Source organism: Haliotis asinina, chromosome 2 (assembly GCF_037392515.1).
Source record: "Haliotis asinina isolate JCU_RB_2024 chromosome 2, JCU_Hal_asi_v2, whole genome shotgun sequence".
In the NCBI taxonomy this organism is placed as follows: Eukaryota; Metazoa; Mollusca; class Gastropoda; order Lepetellida; family Haliotidae; genus Haliotis; species Haliotis asinina.
Window position 1 is genome coordinate 69123058 of NC_090281.1, and position 16249 is coordinate 69139306.

The 16249-nt window shown below is 39.7% G+C and overlaps 1 protein-coding gene across 4 annotated transcripts in view; it reads right to left on the minus strand.

Annotated features, from left to right (window-relative positions):
* Positions 1-16249, minus strand: part of LOC137274209 (uncharacterized) — a 138574-nt gene that overhangs the window by 12117 nt on the left and 110208 nt on the right. For all 4 annotated transcript variants that reach the window (XM_067807269.1, XM_067807268.1, XM_067807266.1 and 1 more), the window contains exons 3-4: positions 11113-11199; positions 3240-3516 (exon numbers count right to left, since the gene is read on the minus strand). In XM_067807269.1, the coding sequence (XP_067663370.1) occupies positions 3240-3516; positions 11113-11199 (364 nt within the window). The remainder of the gene's footprint in view (positions 1-3239; positions 3517-11112; positions 11200-16249) is intronic.

Consider the following 16249-nt stretch of genomic DNA (forward strand, 5'->3'; position numbering starts at 1 on the left):
ATTCTAAATTCAACTTTTCGGCATAACAGTGCAAGGTCAACAGTGTGTGCAAGACGTAAATATGACTGTATAATGTCCATATGAATTTGCTTCCCCTGCAGGTACAGAAAAATGTGTATATGTTTGTTCAGTGTGATCAGTATAAATGGTTATGTGTTTGGTCAGTGTGATCAGTATAAATGTTTATGTGTTTGTTCAGTGTGATCAGTATAAATGTGTATGTTTGTTCAGTGTGATCAGTGTAAATGCGTATGTTTGTTCAGTGTGATCAGTATAAATGTGTATGTTTGTTCCGTGTGATCAGTATAAATGTGTATATGTCTGTTCAGTGTAATCAGTATAAATGTGTATATGTTTGTTCAGTGTGACCAATATAAATGCGTATGTGTTTGTTCAGTGTGATCAGTATAAGTGTGTCTGTTTGTTCAGTGTGATCCGTATAAATGTGTATGTGTTTGTTCAGTGTTATGAGTATAAGTGCCTATGTTTGGTCAGTGTGACCAATATAAATGTGTATATGTTTGTTCAGTGAGACCAATATAAATGTCTATGTGTTTGTTCAGTGTGACCAATATAAATGTCTATGTGTTTGTTCAGTGTAATCTGTATAAATGTGTATGTTTGTTCAGTGTTATCAGTATAAGTGTGTATGTTTGTTCAGTGTGATCCGTATAAATGTGTATGTGTTTGTTCAGTGTTATGAGTATAAGTGCCTTTGTTTGGTCAGTGTGACCAATATAAATGTGTATATGTTTGTTCAGTGTCATCAGAATAAATGTGCATGTTTGTTCAGTGTGATCAGTATAAATGTGTACATGTTTGTTCAGTGTGACCAATATAAATGTGTATGTGTTTGTTCAGTGTGATCAGTATAAATGTGCATGTTTGTTCACTGTGATCAGTATCAATGTGTATATGTTTGTTCAGTGTGACCAATATAAATGTGTATGTGTTTGTTCAGTGTGATCAGTATACATGTGTATGTTTGTTCACTGTGATCAGTATCAATGTGTATATGTTTGTTCAGTGTGACCTGTATAAATGTGTATGTGTTTGTTCAGTGTGATCAGTATACATGTGCATGTTTGTTCACTGTGATCAGTATCAATGTGTATATGTTTATTCAGTGTGACCAATATAAATGTGTATGTTCAGTGTGATCAGTATAAATGTGCATGTTTCTTCAGTGTGATCAGTATAAATGTGTATGTGTTTGTTCAGTGTGACCTGTATAAATGTGTATGTCCTTGCACAATTAAACTCATATATACAGGGGAAAAAACTATTGTTGCAACATATTTTATTTGATAAACCGGGACATTCAGTTTTCGACGGTAACGATTCCAGTTAATGGACCACTCGTGTACCTGCCTCTTAACTAGAAATGACACAGATTTGCTATATGTAATATAATATGTTTCATTTTTACATGACACATTAGCCAAGTGGAAACCTAATGGTTCAATTCCCCACATGGGTACAATGTGTGATTCCCATTTCTGATATGCCCCGCCGTGATATTGCTGGAATATTGCAAAATGAGGCGTAAATCTAAACTCACTCACTAACTGCACGTATGCAAATCAAGCAGGCACCCACATACGTGCCCGCCTTGATTACAACTGTGGTTGAAAAATAGCTCGTCAGCTACAATAAATGAATAAAAATGTCGTCATCTGGAGATGTGTCCTGTACTACGCTTAAGACGACAGGTAAACATGTCCTGGGAGTGATATTTAAACACATTGTAGGTGTTATTCGTTCATGAAAGGTGGACAGAGAACCCCCATTCAGTTTACACTGTATTTATATAAGGATTAGATTGATTATTAGGGAGTGCCTACGTCATTCATGTCTTTTTTTGAATGACACACAACAACCGGTTTTGTAAAGGTTTGTCAAAGTTTGTAAACCGTGTATCTAGGTGTATCTCCGGATAAAAGTACATGCTCGTATGCACTGACAACTTTGAACGTATCACACTTGTACGGACAGTCTTTCACATTCAGAACTGGACAGCGTATAAAACAACACCGACTTTCTATTAAGTGAAATGCTGACAATATAGTCATTTTGGTTATATTCCATTATCAAAATAAAATACACAACGCACATCAAACTAAAACTCTTTTTGGTAAAACAAATTATTTATGCTCGGCGTCCACATCAGTGACTCGAACAAAGTCAGCATCATGACCCGGGAACGTCTCAGGTTTAGCGTCTATCACTTTCATAAAAAAACGGAAACAAAAATGTTTATCAAAGTCCCGCGCATGTTCAAACATGGTTGCTGAAACGCCTTCTTGATAAAAGAACGCTAATCAGTCCGGATGACTAACTAAACTGAAATGATAATCCCATCCGCTGTCATGGAAACCTATCAAAACAAAATCAAAAACGAACTTTACCACCTGTCTGTTTCCAAGATAAGGAGGAGGCACATTCTTGCGTTCTTGGACGTGGGAGCTTTTGTTTTGTGAAAGGGTAGAGAAATCACATTACGGACCATTGAAAATAAGCGTTTGCTTACATGCACTTGAAACACAGGATAGATGATCATTTGTTTTTAAAACATCCGTCCACTGTCAGTCACTATTACCCGCAGAAAAAGTAACCATTATCATGAAGAATACTACCATTTTATCATTATAAAAACGTTATTTTAACAACCTCTGCATGGAAACCGTTTTTTGTTCCAAGAGGACTGAAAAACCTGGGATTCTTACATCAGGTTCTACTTTATGCTTTGTAAAACGATTCACCTATGGATACAAGGCGTTCACACTAAATATGTGGCGTGGCATTCAACCATTACAAATCGATAATACGATAAACATCATTTTATAACTCTGCATATGATATGATTGATCCAGTAATTTGTAAATGTTTGATGTTTATGAAAGCTATTTTATGTGCCAAGGTTTAAGGTACCAACAGGATGAGTACTCTTGAGAATCTATTATAAGAAAACAAAGTATATTAAACGTAATGCTGTATACTGACCAACGAGAATCTTGCCAACCAAGGATCGCCGTATCAAAACAACAAACAACACACATGAAACACAGTAGTGTTCCCAATTTCAATCAAAGAACAAAAGCCCTTTTCAATACATCAAATGTTGGTAAGCAGCCCTTGTTATGATAAAACATATTGAATTTAAGCTTACTTCAACGTCAGTTAATTAATTCCTATAAAAAACGTTGTTTGGAGTAAGGTGATAGTAAGGATATACTTACTTGTAATTGTGTTGCCTCAACTATATCCACTATTCCTGGTGCCTGATCGCCCGAACCGAAATTGTTGTTGATGATCAGACCACCACAGGAAGCTATTATTAGAAACAAAATACATTGACCCGTCAATCGCATCATTTTGGACTTATTCCAATGTCCTCTGGTCCCGCATTTAGGACAGCAAACCCGTCCACAATTTGCCTTTTTACTTTTAATTTCCGGTAATTCCACTTCCGTTTGACCAGTATCCGGTTCCGGTTGACCGGTTGACCAGTGAACACTGTAAGAAAAGGGAACATATGATGAAACACATTTCCAACACCGAAGAATCAACCTCTCAGCCTTCACAGGAAGACCTTGCATAAGATAGTAGAATCATTTTCTCGAGGCCGACGATATTTTAAATTGCGTTTATCTGTTCAATGGGGCTATCGGCTAGGACACACTGTGTGAAGCTCTCAGGAGTTATTAACCGTCCCTAATAACCGCCGTAGTACTTGATAGCTTCTTTATCAACATCACCCCCTTGTTAAAAGAACCAGCATTATTAAACACGGAAGTCAGCTCCGGCGAACTGCACTCATTAAGATACAAAAAAAAAAGAAAAAAAAGAAGGAAAAAAACCCACCAAAACATGCATGTGTCACCGGCAAAAACGCAACGCTAAGTAGGCTAGCTTTGAGATTTACACACAAGCCAACGTGTACAACGACTTTAATTGTCACACTAATCATGATTTAAAGGGAACGAAAATGCCTTTTGAATCTATAACCACAGTATACAAACACAATGTCGTTGGCTTGTATGTGAGATAATAAATTGGAATAACAATCTCGTAAAATTGATAACTACCTTTAGGCGAGAATATATTACACCGAGTCGACACTCCTGGATTCACAGCTATTATCGGATGTCATATTATCCTCAAGTTCAAACCAACAATATGACGACAGTCATTGGTCCTTAGGGCAGTTTAGGTCCAACCACGTGGCCATCGGTCTATATATTGAAGACTAGCAAAGCGTGTGGCCTCGTCGGGATTGACGGAAATAGACAATCACACGACATCCCAGCTGGCACGTCTTTCAGACAAACACGCAGATGATGTCATGACCCGTTGCCAGGAATCACACAGACACATCGAACACATGTCGCGATTGCCCAACTCCAGTTCAATAGACCTGTGTCCTCCTGGTTAGCTGTTATACCACCTTGTAACACAATATGTTCCAGAGGAGAATCCGTATCTTTTATACGCGCATTGAGGATTTAGTGTAACTCGAGCATTGAGGCATAATCGCCGGCTACGCGCTTCCGACATTCCTTCGGATCGTGCATGTCATGAAAGCTAGCATACTCATCCATTGAGATCTCCTCGCTCTCTCCCTCAACATGTTAAACCAGAATTCCTGAGTTTGTGCCGTAGGTTGGCGAAAAACCATACCCGTTCACGTAAAACGTACATATCTTTAACAAAAAGGACTCGCTAAACAACCAAACATATCTACTCTTCTCAATTAGCCGTGTAGAGTTCGCTCCTGAGAATGCGGGAGCAAATTTAATGTATGTTTTGAACCGGAACACCCAAAATAAGAGGCACATCTATTTCTCAGCTGGCAATGAGCCGCAAAGTGCATCCAAGCAAATTACGTGGTGAAAAAATGTAACTGAAAAACCCCAAACATGTAAGAGTGTAAAAATGGCAAAAAGTGTACCTGAACTCCTAGAGTGAAATGATAGATCGATGTAATGCAGGCCACGTTGTGTGGTATTTAAATTACAACGATTGCTTCACTTTGCAAGGGACTTGCATCATGCCCTAGTCACCCGTACGCTCACCTGTCATTAATGAGACGTGCAGCGACTCAAGTCAGCACTCAAAAAAGTATGAAAAGGAATCAAGTATTCAAACTCCAATAAGAGTTTATTCTTATCGAATGTGTATTGAGAAAACCGAATAACATCCTGTTAGTACTTTTGTACTTGCATTCACACACCTTCAAGCGTTACATGAAATTTGAAGAGTGTGAGTTTACTCTTTTGAGGTCTAGAGTACTTTATATGTGACTATTCGCGAAACTTCAAACCAGTCAATCGAGATAGCATTTTGTATGGCATACGTTTGTAGATAAGTGTATTGTTTCGGAATCACAGCACAGATTCCAGCACTTAACAAATACGTATCGTGAAGAAATGGATTGTTCCTCTTTACCTTTCACCGTTGAGATAAATAAATCAGACACATATATCTTACAGCAATATGCACACACCTAAGAATATAAGGCTTTCAATAACGGCTGCGGTAATAATGAAGATTAAAGACAGCTAATTTTAGTTCGTTAAAATGAATGAATGAATGAATGAATAAAACAATCGCAAGGATAAAATGATCCCCGCATCTAGTGTTTTTTGCACAGTGTAAGCGTGTTCTTTATAAACGAGTTTACTGCACACGTCACTGTACCTTCACAGGACTACAGAACTAAAACTAGATATGAACTATTTATTGCTGCAACAACATGCATATTTCAGCTATGAATGCGTGATATCGTGCTGATGACATACATACAATTGTACAGCATATGGAGGTTTTGAATTACATTTATATAACCGAGACATAGCATCGTTTATATAACCGAAACATAGCATCTCTGATAACTATGTACAAAAAGGCATAGTTCCTTTCAAACCACTACATATACCTGTTATACAACTAGTATAAATATGAGACAAATTTTATGCTCTCTTGTCATATTCATATGTTTAGACCTTTAATAACATCATACGTTTCAAGATTATGAGGCACGATACCGTTCGTAATGGCATTACACCTTTAAATAATGACATACATATGCATAAAAAAAACAATATGGTCTTTTGTAACGTCATACCCACAACCTATAGATTTTAAGAACACCAGAAGTGAATGAGTGAGTGAGTAACTATGTTTCTGGACATTTTCAGATATACCACGGGGATAGACACAAGGAATGGGCTTCATTTAGAAAACAAACAACAGTAAGTACAGAGAACACTCAGAACATATGCGAATGCATATAACAGTAATGACAGTAACACGTTATCCCCAACCTAACATAAGGTATACATTGCAAGATGTAAGAAACTGGAAAAAGTCCTACACGATACTTACAAAGTGGAATGCCTCTAGCCCAAACTTGAAAATAGCCCCACGGTGTCTTAACGCGTCTCGCAAAAACATCATCAAGTTTATTTAGTCGACATCTGGTGCGAATTAAATATGCTCGTATTCCTAATATTGCACATGCTTCATTTCAGATTGCTCATTTAGGCCATTTGCAAGCTGAAGTAATGAGACAAGGTTCTGACCTTCGAATCTACTTATTACCAAGGTCATATTTTATGAAGGCGACAATTCCTGTCTTTGAAATTAGTGCTTGAAAACCATATCCTTCCTCCTAACTCTGCCGGTGCCATGAGGCATGGGTATATGTCGACGCATGTAACAAGCAACCGGAATAGTTTCCAGACTTCCAATATGGCTACTGTAGCTAACCTGGTGGACAATCAATATATCCTTTATTACTGTACATGTGCTTGTTGGCTGATGCCACAAATACCAATATTTCAGCTACAAGAGGAACCGGTGACTGGCGATATGGACAAAGATAACACTCATTCAAAGAATCTGAATTACGTCGAAGTTAGTCGACATTTACACGTAGAAAGTGTTCTAGGCATTAGACTTACTACTGGAAATATGGTAGACAGAAAACGTGGGTATATGTTATGTTACGCCGTTCAACACCGAAAGATTTGCCTAACATAAGCACAACTCAGCACAACTGTGTGTGCACATACCTGCCAGCACCACAGAAGACACATACCTCAACAAAGCTGTTTCAAGCGCCTTATAACATCCATTGATTCAGTAGACATCAACCGTTAATGTCCTTTCCACCAGTGTAATCGTATAAAGCTCGTATTCTTTTGTACGTGTGGTGGAGGGTGTCTCGCTTGTGTAGTGTCACCACTTGGAAATGTTACATAGATGACTCAGGGACAAGATATATAATCAGATGCAGCTTTACATCAGTATCTGACCTTCTGGAATAGAATTACTGGCCGTTATGTACTTGATGTCCGCATGTATGGGACATTTGTCACTGTAGTCTGGAATATTCATCAGTTGCCGTGGTGTAAACATAAGCGGTGTTGAGAGGAATTGTGTTGTGCAGTCTCGATGTGATATAGTGTGTCATACTGTCTAGTGCATTGATGGTCCTGTGTTGTAATGTGATGTAATGAGTTGTGTTGCCAAGTGCATGTCGAATTGTGTTGTGGCGTCTCGATGTGATGTAGTGTATCTTGTTGTTCAGTACATGAATTGTGTTGTGGCGTCTCGATATGATGTAGTGTATCTTGTTGTTCAGTACATGAATTGTGTTGTGGCGTCTCGATGTGATGTAGTGTGTGGTGTTGTCTAGTGCATGGATTGCATGTGTTGTCTTGGTGTAAAGCATCGTGTGTTTTATTGTAATGCAAAATAGTGAGTTATGTTGTCATGTGCATGAATTGTGTTGTGGAGTCTCGTTGTGATATAGTGTGTCATGCTGTCTAGTGCATTGATTGTGTGGTCCTGTGTTATAATGTGATGTAATGAATTGTGTTGCCAAGTGCATGTCGAACTGTGTTGTGGCGTCTCGATGTGATGTAGCGTATCGTGTTGTTCAGTGCATGAATTGTGTTGTGCAGTCTCGGTGTGATATAGTGTGTCATACTGTCTAGTGCATTGATGGTCCTGTGTTGTAATGTGATGTAATGAGTTGTGTTGCCATGTGCATCTCGAATTGTGTTGTGGCGTCTCGGTGTAATGTCGTGTATCGTCTTGTTTAGTGCACGAGGTGTGTTGTACTCCGTCGATGTGTTGTAGTGTATCGTGTTGTTTGGTGCATGGATTGTTTTCTGTTCCGTCAATGTGAAGTAGTTAGTTGTATTTTACTGTGTATTTATCGTGATAGTGTATGCTCTCTTCTTGATATCTTCATATCCACCATCAACTCTCCAACACAGACCCCAAACCTCCATCCTCAATGAAATTTGATTCTGAAGAAACGAACCTCGCCACATACTGTTGTTTACACAAAGAAGTTACATACGTAGATACACCGGCCGCTCAGCATGTACAGGTATCCAGATGGATTAAATCCATATGCGTAATGTATGATTTCAGTGATAACCGTTTACGCCTATCGTATGTAGGATCTCGGCGATGCTGTATACATAAACTTTATATCGTATCATGTCATATCAAACATACAGCTGTGATAACAATTACATTAGAACATATCATCTTATGAATAAACATTTGTATCATTAACTATTTACGTATCTTTGATTTGATGAGTGATACGGATGTTAGCATCGTTTTTTTCACCACTTTGCTTCAGCGGAGATATGGAGGTGAGCTTTGTGATTCCTGGTACAAGAAGGCCAATCGGGACGTCTGGTTACCCATAGTGACGTGGATCACAGGTCACAGGTCTTGGTGGTGTAAGGGTCACGGAAGGACGGTTGTCAAACGCCAATGTTCAGTATCATGAGATCATGTGACTGCTCGTATGTCTATGTTTTCACCACTTTAGCAAACATATTTCAGGCAAATCACACCTTAGGACTTATGAGTTCAGCATTTGACATCATATATTGTATCTTTGTTGAGGACTGTAGCTCAACAAACTAAAGATTAATTACTTTGGTGCTTCAGCAACCTATTTTCTTCCACTGACTGAGTATGGTTTAACGCCGCGTTCAGCAATGTCATGGCGGGGAACACAAGAAAAGGGATTTACACATTCTACTCATTGGTGGAATAGATCATGATAACGAGTCAAAGCTTTAAAATTAAACCACTAGGCTACCCCACCGCCCCTACTCTGTTCGAATACCAAATTTCGAAGTTTATGTGTAGTATATGTCTATAGGGCGTAATTACACACTGCTGTAATGTATCATCACAATCGCTCTCGTCCAAGGTATGGTATATGTCTTTCTCGTGTTACCGACAACAGACCCGTGAAGATCATGTTTAACTGATTTTCAACAATCCATGCTTGTCGTAAGTGGCGACTAACGGGTTCGCCGATTTCACACGTGACCGTATCTCAGTTGCGTGGAGCGATGCTCGTGATGTCAGTCACTGCATTGTGTGATACAGACACGATTATTTACTACCGGCCATTATACAGCTGGAATATTTCCAAGTGCGGAGTTGAACGGGGGAAAAACAACGCCCCCTCCCCTCCCCCCCCCCCCCCCCCCCCCCCACCCCCACCCCAACCACTCGAAACACCATCAACAGTATAGGTGATTAAGTATTCGGGTACATCATTGCGACGCTGTATACACATATGCATCTGTGTAGTCTTGATCGAAAGAGGGGCCATGTGGTAGCATAGTAGTTAAGGTGTTTGCTTAACAAGCCAGTTGAAAGTTCGATTCAAGAAGCGTATACAAAGCATGGATATCTGCACTCGTCTTGTCTGGAGTTTCGGTTTTTTCGACATCTTCCGAATCTCCCGAAGACACCGCATGTTAAGGAGATTTCATTTTGACAATGACTCATTTTTGTTTTTTTCTTATTGGGCAGAAAATCAATTCCATTAGTGGAATATACCGGTTCGTTACTTACTACACGCGATTTCAAGAGATACACGATGCAATCTACACGTCACATACGCAGTTCGCGAAGGGTTTACTGCTTTACCACCCATACATCTTCTACAATGTACTGGTATAGACATGTATTTCAAACACACAAGATATGTTGAATTACAAAGTAATACAACCTGCCAACCTTTAACCTGAACATCAGCGCAAGACCGTGAGGTGTTTTAGTCTCAGCTATCACGGCTTTGTGAAACCAGCCCCAATCTTTGTGGTATCTCCAAATTTGCCACAGTTAAGTTATCATATAAGCTGAAATTGTTTTAAACCATGTTAGCTTCTTTACGAGTAGAACACACGTTATGACATCACGTCACCCTCACACACAGGAAGGATTTATTTAATATTTAAAAAGCAAAGTAGTTATTTCTCAAAAGATATTTATAAATGAGGCGGTTATCACCATAAGAATCGTTTAAACCTTAAAAAGGGATATTTACACAACTGGAGACACATCCCACAAATAAATTGGATATTTCACAGACGGAAATTATTTATTTAAATTATACTGGAAACACTAGACGATAACACTTGAACATGTCCGTAAACAGAGACGTGATCACATGCCAACATCTGTAACGCATTATTGCCGTGCCTTCATAACGTCACGATGTGGAAATAGGTATTTCTCTGTGACTCTATACAGGCTATCAGTGGTAGTGCGTGATTTACTTATCACCCCAAACAAAATGTAAATAATATTCGTGTGGTGAATGTGTAAAGATAGTCAGAGAATGAATGTTGTTAAACGCCGCAGTTAATATTTTTCCGAACTTACCGAGACAAGGCAAATTAGAAAAAATGATTGATAAGCACCATTCAAGTTCAACCGATGTTATGGTTTGTTGTTTTATGCCGCACCTAGCTATATTCCAGCTATATGGCAGCGGTCTCTAAACAATCGAATCTGGGCCAGACAATCCAATGACCAACAGCATGAGAATCGATCTCCGCAATTGCGATACGATGACTTGTGTCGACCAAGTCAGCAAGCCTGACAACCCAAGTCGCTTCTCGACAGTGGGTTAACGAAGATCAGTCCCAACCCGGACCTTCATGGGTGGATGGCTGATGAGATTTGTAAAAGGGGTGGATCACGGTTGACGTTGGTTTTAGTGATAGGGAAGTGAATCCTTGAACTATTCAGGTGGATGAAATATAGGTGTCTTACCTTCCATGATGAACACAAGTGGTGTAATGATTCTCGGAGAAGAGAACCACTGACCGCCGTGCCCGTCGTCGACCACCGCCTGAGGGCCTGCAATGTACAAAGGCACGAAGGGTTACTGGCTGGGCGCTAACGATGGTAGTTGTGGAGCTGACGATGTAGTAGACGTAGCAGTAGGATAGATAGCAGTAGACGTAGAAGCAGGGTGCCTATTGTCGAGTAGTAGCTGTCGCTGCAGACATATTGGTAGGAAGTTACGTACGTTGTCTGTCATGTTCCTTAGTCCCATTATTTTCTCTATAGCACAACCCTCCCTGCGATACTGAAGGCTTAAATTAAGCAAGTCTTGATTGCTCCACCTCCAGACACACTGGGACTCTTTCCACTTTAAATGGGTTTGTTAAAATCAAAATTATATTTTATTTTCTGGGACTAAAGTGTTCGTCTATGTAGGAAGTAATGGTAGTAGTATATTAGTGGTACAACAGTAGTAGTAGTAGTAGTAGTAGTGGTGGTGGTGGTGGTGGTGGTGGTGGTGGGCGGCTCAGTCTAGTGGTAATAATAGTAAAATTGAATACAGTTTTTCTAAATGTCGCCTTTACATGTAAAAAGCCAGGAGATACGCGAAACGCGATGTAGAGCATGTTTCAACCTATTGCATCATCATGTCACGAGTGCCCTCAACCATGGCCTCGTCAGCTCTGGCATCCGCCATAAGCTACGTAGTGCGCAAAGCCTGCATAATTTGAAAGCATGAAATAAAACCTTCACAAAGATCTTCAAATTACTGGTGGATAAAAACACTATTAACTTTGGTTCATGAAAACCTCGGTCACCAAATATGTACATGTACCTGAAGGAGGAATGCCTTGAAGTTTAAATATGAATGTAAACCATCTGTGTAATTGTCGGTGAGTCAGACTGTTATAGAAGGCGACATTGATTTGTGTTCAGCCACCCACGCCAAATGTATTATGCGCCTTGAAGAAGGTCTTTTAACTTCACCAAACGTCAGGCATATACAAAGGAGAGTTTACCATCCCAGGTATTACTAAATAAAGTCTAATTGCTACCACCCAACCTGAAACGCTCTTGCCTCAAGCCTGCTGTGCTACAAGACGTATATTCGTACCGTCTAAACTAAGACGGAAAGAAAGGTTTGTACAATGACGGTTAAGTGCGTTTACCAAATATGTATCTACTGCGCGGTTCATTTAAGTAAGCTATTAATGAGAGTCACGAGTTCTCAGGCGTAAACACAGCAACCTCTCGCGAGACTTGCTGCAACAAATGCACCAGCCTGGTCTACTGACCTCTCGACGCGAGAGGTCGGCGCGAGACAGAAGTATTTTTAGCTTAAGTAACATCCTAACATGAACATAGGCTTTGCGCGGTAAGTATGCGACCTCCATATTTACTGAGAAAAACGTCAACAAAGACGGCGGAGTCATGGTGCCCGGGTTGCCAGAGCGTGAAGAAGGAACATGCGAAAGTATGAGGAATGCTTGGGTCACGTGACAGCAGTTCACAGAGTTCATTTCGCGGGACACGATAATAAAAAAGTTCTTCGTTTGATGTACGGTTTGGCGGTCGATAAGTGTACCCAAGATTAGATTCTGTACATGGAAATTTGGAAAATGATAGACGCAGTCCTTGAGGTCACTGACTCCTGAATGTCGTCTGTTGTCTTGGCGGGAAAACGCAGACGACATAAAGGAAATAAGGACAATAGTCTGAGATGACAGATGGTGTGTATTTATAGTATTGACAAAGAATACAGTTACGCTGCATTCCCTAGATGGTTATTCTTTTATTTCCATATCGTACGAGGTGGGTTAAAATAGACAACGCTCACCCCACATGGGGTGAGGTTTGGGACAATACCTGACCCCAGACACCACAATTATTGGTGTGGATTACCCATGAACACTAGCTTACGACCTCCAAACCTTTGTAAATAGAGCACAAAGTACAAACCTATCTGATCTCGAATTAAGCAAAGCAAAACCAGTATGAAAACATCAACATTATCATTCCAACCGTAATCGAGTTCCCAAAAGAGTGGTACTATTTGTAGTGATCTTAAAGGTATTTTAATTGAGCGGAAATAAGAACATTACCGTGACTAGTTCACACTTGACTGTGCTCGGCGTTACAGTGTAGAATTGATCGTGTTTTGATATATTATGAGAGCAGGTGAGGACTGGTTGAGCCATTTCGACATGCATGTACTCTTAGCACGTTGGAACAATATATTTTTAGTTTTGATGCTTCGTTCGGTAATGAAGCATTGCCTGGTTTACTTTGGGATTTAGCTTACACCTAATTCTTATTGGGTATTTTTTAGTTTTGTATATTTCCGGTACCCAGTATTCCCACTGCTATATACTGTAGCATACTTATTCCGAAGTGATGCTGTGAATGTTGGATGTTCTGGTTTCATAAGTTGTTGATGCTGATGCAAGATGTAGAAATTGATATCGATATTCAAGTTAGTGGTGGAGGTGGTACGGATTGAACTTGATATTGCAATTGGTAGAGATGTTGATGTTGTTGACGTTGTTGATGTTGTTATTTTATCTTGGTAGTTTTATAGGCATAGATTGATTTTGATGGGTGGTAGTGGTAATGGCAAGAATTAATGCTAATATTCGTGGTTGACGATAGTAGACATTGCTGATATTGGTGGTGGCAGGAATTGACGCTCATGTTGGTGGTTGATGACGGTAGAGATTGGCATCTTCAATGTTGCTGATGGTAGACTGAGACTGGTGATACCTTTCGTTGAGGAACGTGACCCGAACCAACATCAGCTAGCATATTGCTGATGGCTCTGGGATAAAACTATTATTTTTTTTGTAGGAAGTACTATACCTTTGCAAATAATTATAATCCAAAAACGAAGTTGGAAACACTGAACGTTTTTCACTTCAAGAACGAACAACAAACCTGAACACACTAAGAAACACTTAGTGAAAAGAAACAGAAAACCGATAGATCTGAAGAATGGATTTTACACCCTAATAGCCCCAGTTTTAACCTCAACAAGAAGAACCATGGACTGAAAATAAACATGCACTTGCACGTCTTAAATATCCTCACAGATGAAGTAAGACATTATTTGGTAAAGGGTAGGGACCCCCGCCACTCAACACATGCTCTGTTCAACAAACACCACGCCGCCGTGTCCCGTTGGTGAAGAGAATGTCGCTGATGATGACACTACCAGAAGGAGGAAGACACCAGATGTCTTTTTCATCTGTATTGACGGTTAATACGTTATTACTCTCGGTTACATAACTTACATATCTATGTTTAGGTGATCGCTGGTTCTGGTTTCTCAAATTGACTTCACAGAGGTTTCATTACAGCTCTTCTACCATCCGTCTCGGGAGAGGGTTTGTGGACTCAGCAGAGGATCAGAGTGTTTTTTGACTGGTCGTTTTTGGTGCTGTTTTTGTCGTAGAGGTTCTCTGAAGGAACACCAACGCTATATGGGGCGTCCTTTGGTGTCATTGTGCATCCGTGAAGGATTATAACTGGAGGTCTAGACTGTCATGTGTTTGCACTCGCGTGCAGATTTGAAAACACCAATAAAACTGTCAAGAAGGGACGAATAAGACCAACATTATTTCTTGTAGATGCTCTTAGAACTTAGATCATTTTGAATCTGCATGCTAGGTCTTCCCAGTTTGATCTTATATTAAACATTAAATAATGCATTTAGAATTGATTCATGATCTATCCCCATATGAGTAATGGAATCAAGTCTTTCCTCCGGATTAACAGATGTTTCAGTACGTGTGTGTTAGGTTGAACACTGCTCCGAAAGGTCTGCAGTAAGGGATTCTCACTGAAGTCGTCGGATCTTGAGCCAATAATTAGAACTGAGGCAATCTTCAATTTCATCCTCTTTTGTCTCCATATTTCAGCATAAAAACTTGTTACAACTTAAAAGCCTGTACGGTTATACGCCCGCCTACAATCATTCATACGTGCATAACAATGCATATTTTAATGTGAATAATGTTTGCGCTTCGACTAAATTTATATTAAACTGTTCCGAAGTTCTAGGTTCGATACCCATTATGGGTTAAATGTAGAAACCCTTTTCTCATCATACTGCAGCTGAAAAAACACGTAAAACAAAGTTATTACACACTTAAACACGCACCTCAGTGTGCTAAATAAAAATAACACATTGCAACCAACGCTGATAACTTTCACAGAAAATCCGAGTTAGGTAATAGTACTCTAAAGTACAATTAAATCTCACGTTTTCTGTCTGATAACCGAGGAACCTGTAGATAAATGCAGAATTTACTTACACAACTCAATTAGGACAGTCTGAAAGCGTTTACCTCCGTGCACATAAACTCTGCCTTTGAAGTTTGGAGAATGGGTGTGTGTCGTTTAACTTCATGAGATATATCGCCTTTGTGTAATACCGTGCAAAAGTAAGTGAAATACTAATGTTTGTGTTGTAAATAAAAATATTTTTTGGGAAAAAGATAAAAGCACTCGATAATGAAAATACGGCAGAAAAGGGTTTGGGGGAGTTTTCACATGCCGGCTTCATGAGCCTGATTAGTGGCGAAAGTGGACATCCGCGCAATCGCGCTCGATGAAAGTCGTAGTACGAACCAGGACGAAATCACCCCCGCATGTAAGTGCACCTGTACCTTGTGTATCTGTATGTTGTTATTAGGTTCACGTGTACTTGGTGTAGTTACTTAACTAGTTCTTTTGATTGGAATTTCTGGATGATGAAACAAGACATATATTTCATTAAATCTTATCGCATTCCCACTGTAATGCTGACTTCAAAGAAGGAACGTTTCTGAGATGTAACATTGATGGTGAAGTGATGAATAGATAGAACATGACGCAACTTCGCTATCTACTCATGGAGCGTGGGGTGTGGTTAGTGCAGATTATTTTTCTGTCAGGTCTTCAAGGTGTACGCTTTACGGTAGCCATACACCACCTTCCTCACAGAATACTCTGAGGTCCAATTGTGGATTATAATTTGTACTGGAATAAAATGTTCCAGGGTATATATGCCGCCTTCCCAAGACAAGCATCCGTTCCGCTATTCCGTCAAGTCCCCAAAGTTCCTGTGCCAACTAGGCCGCACAAA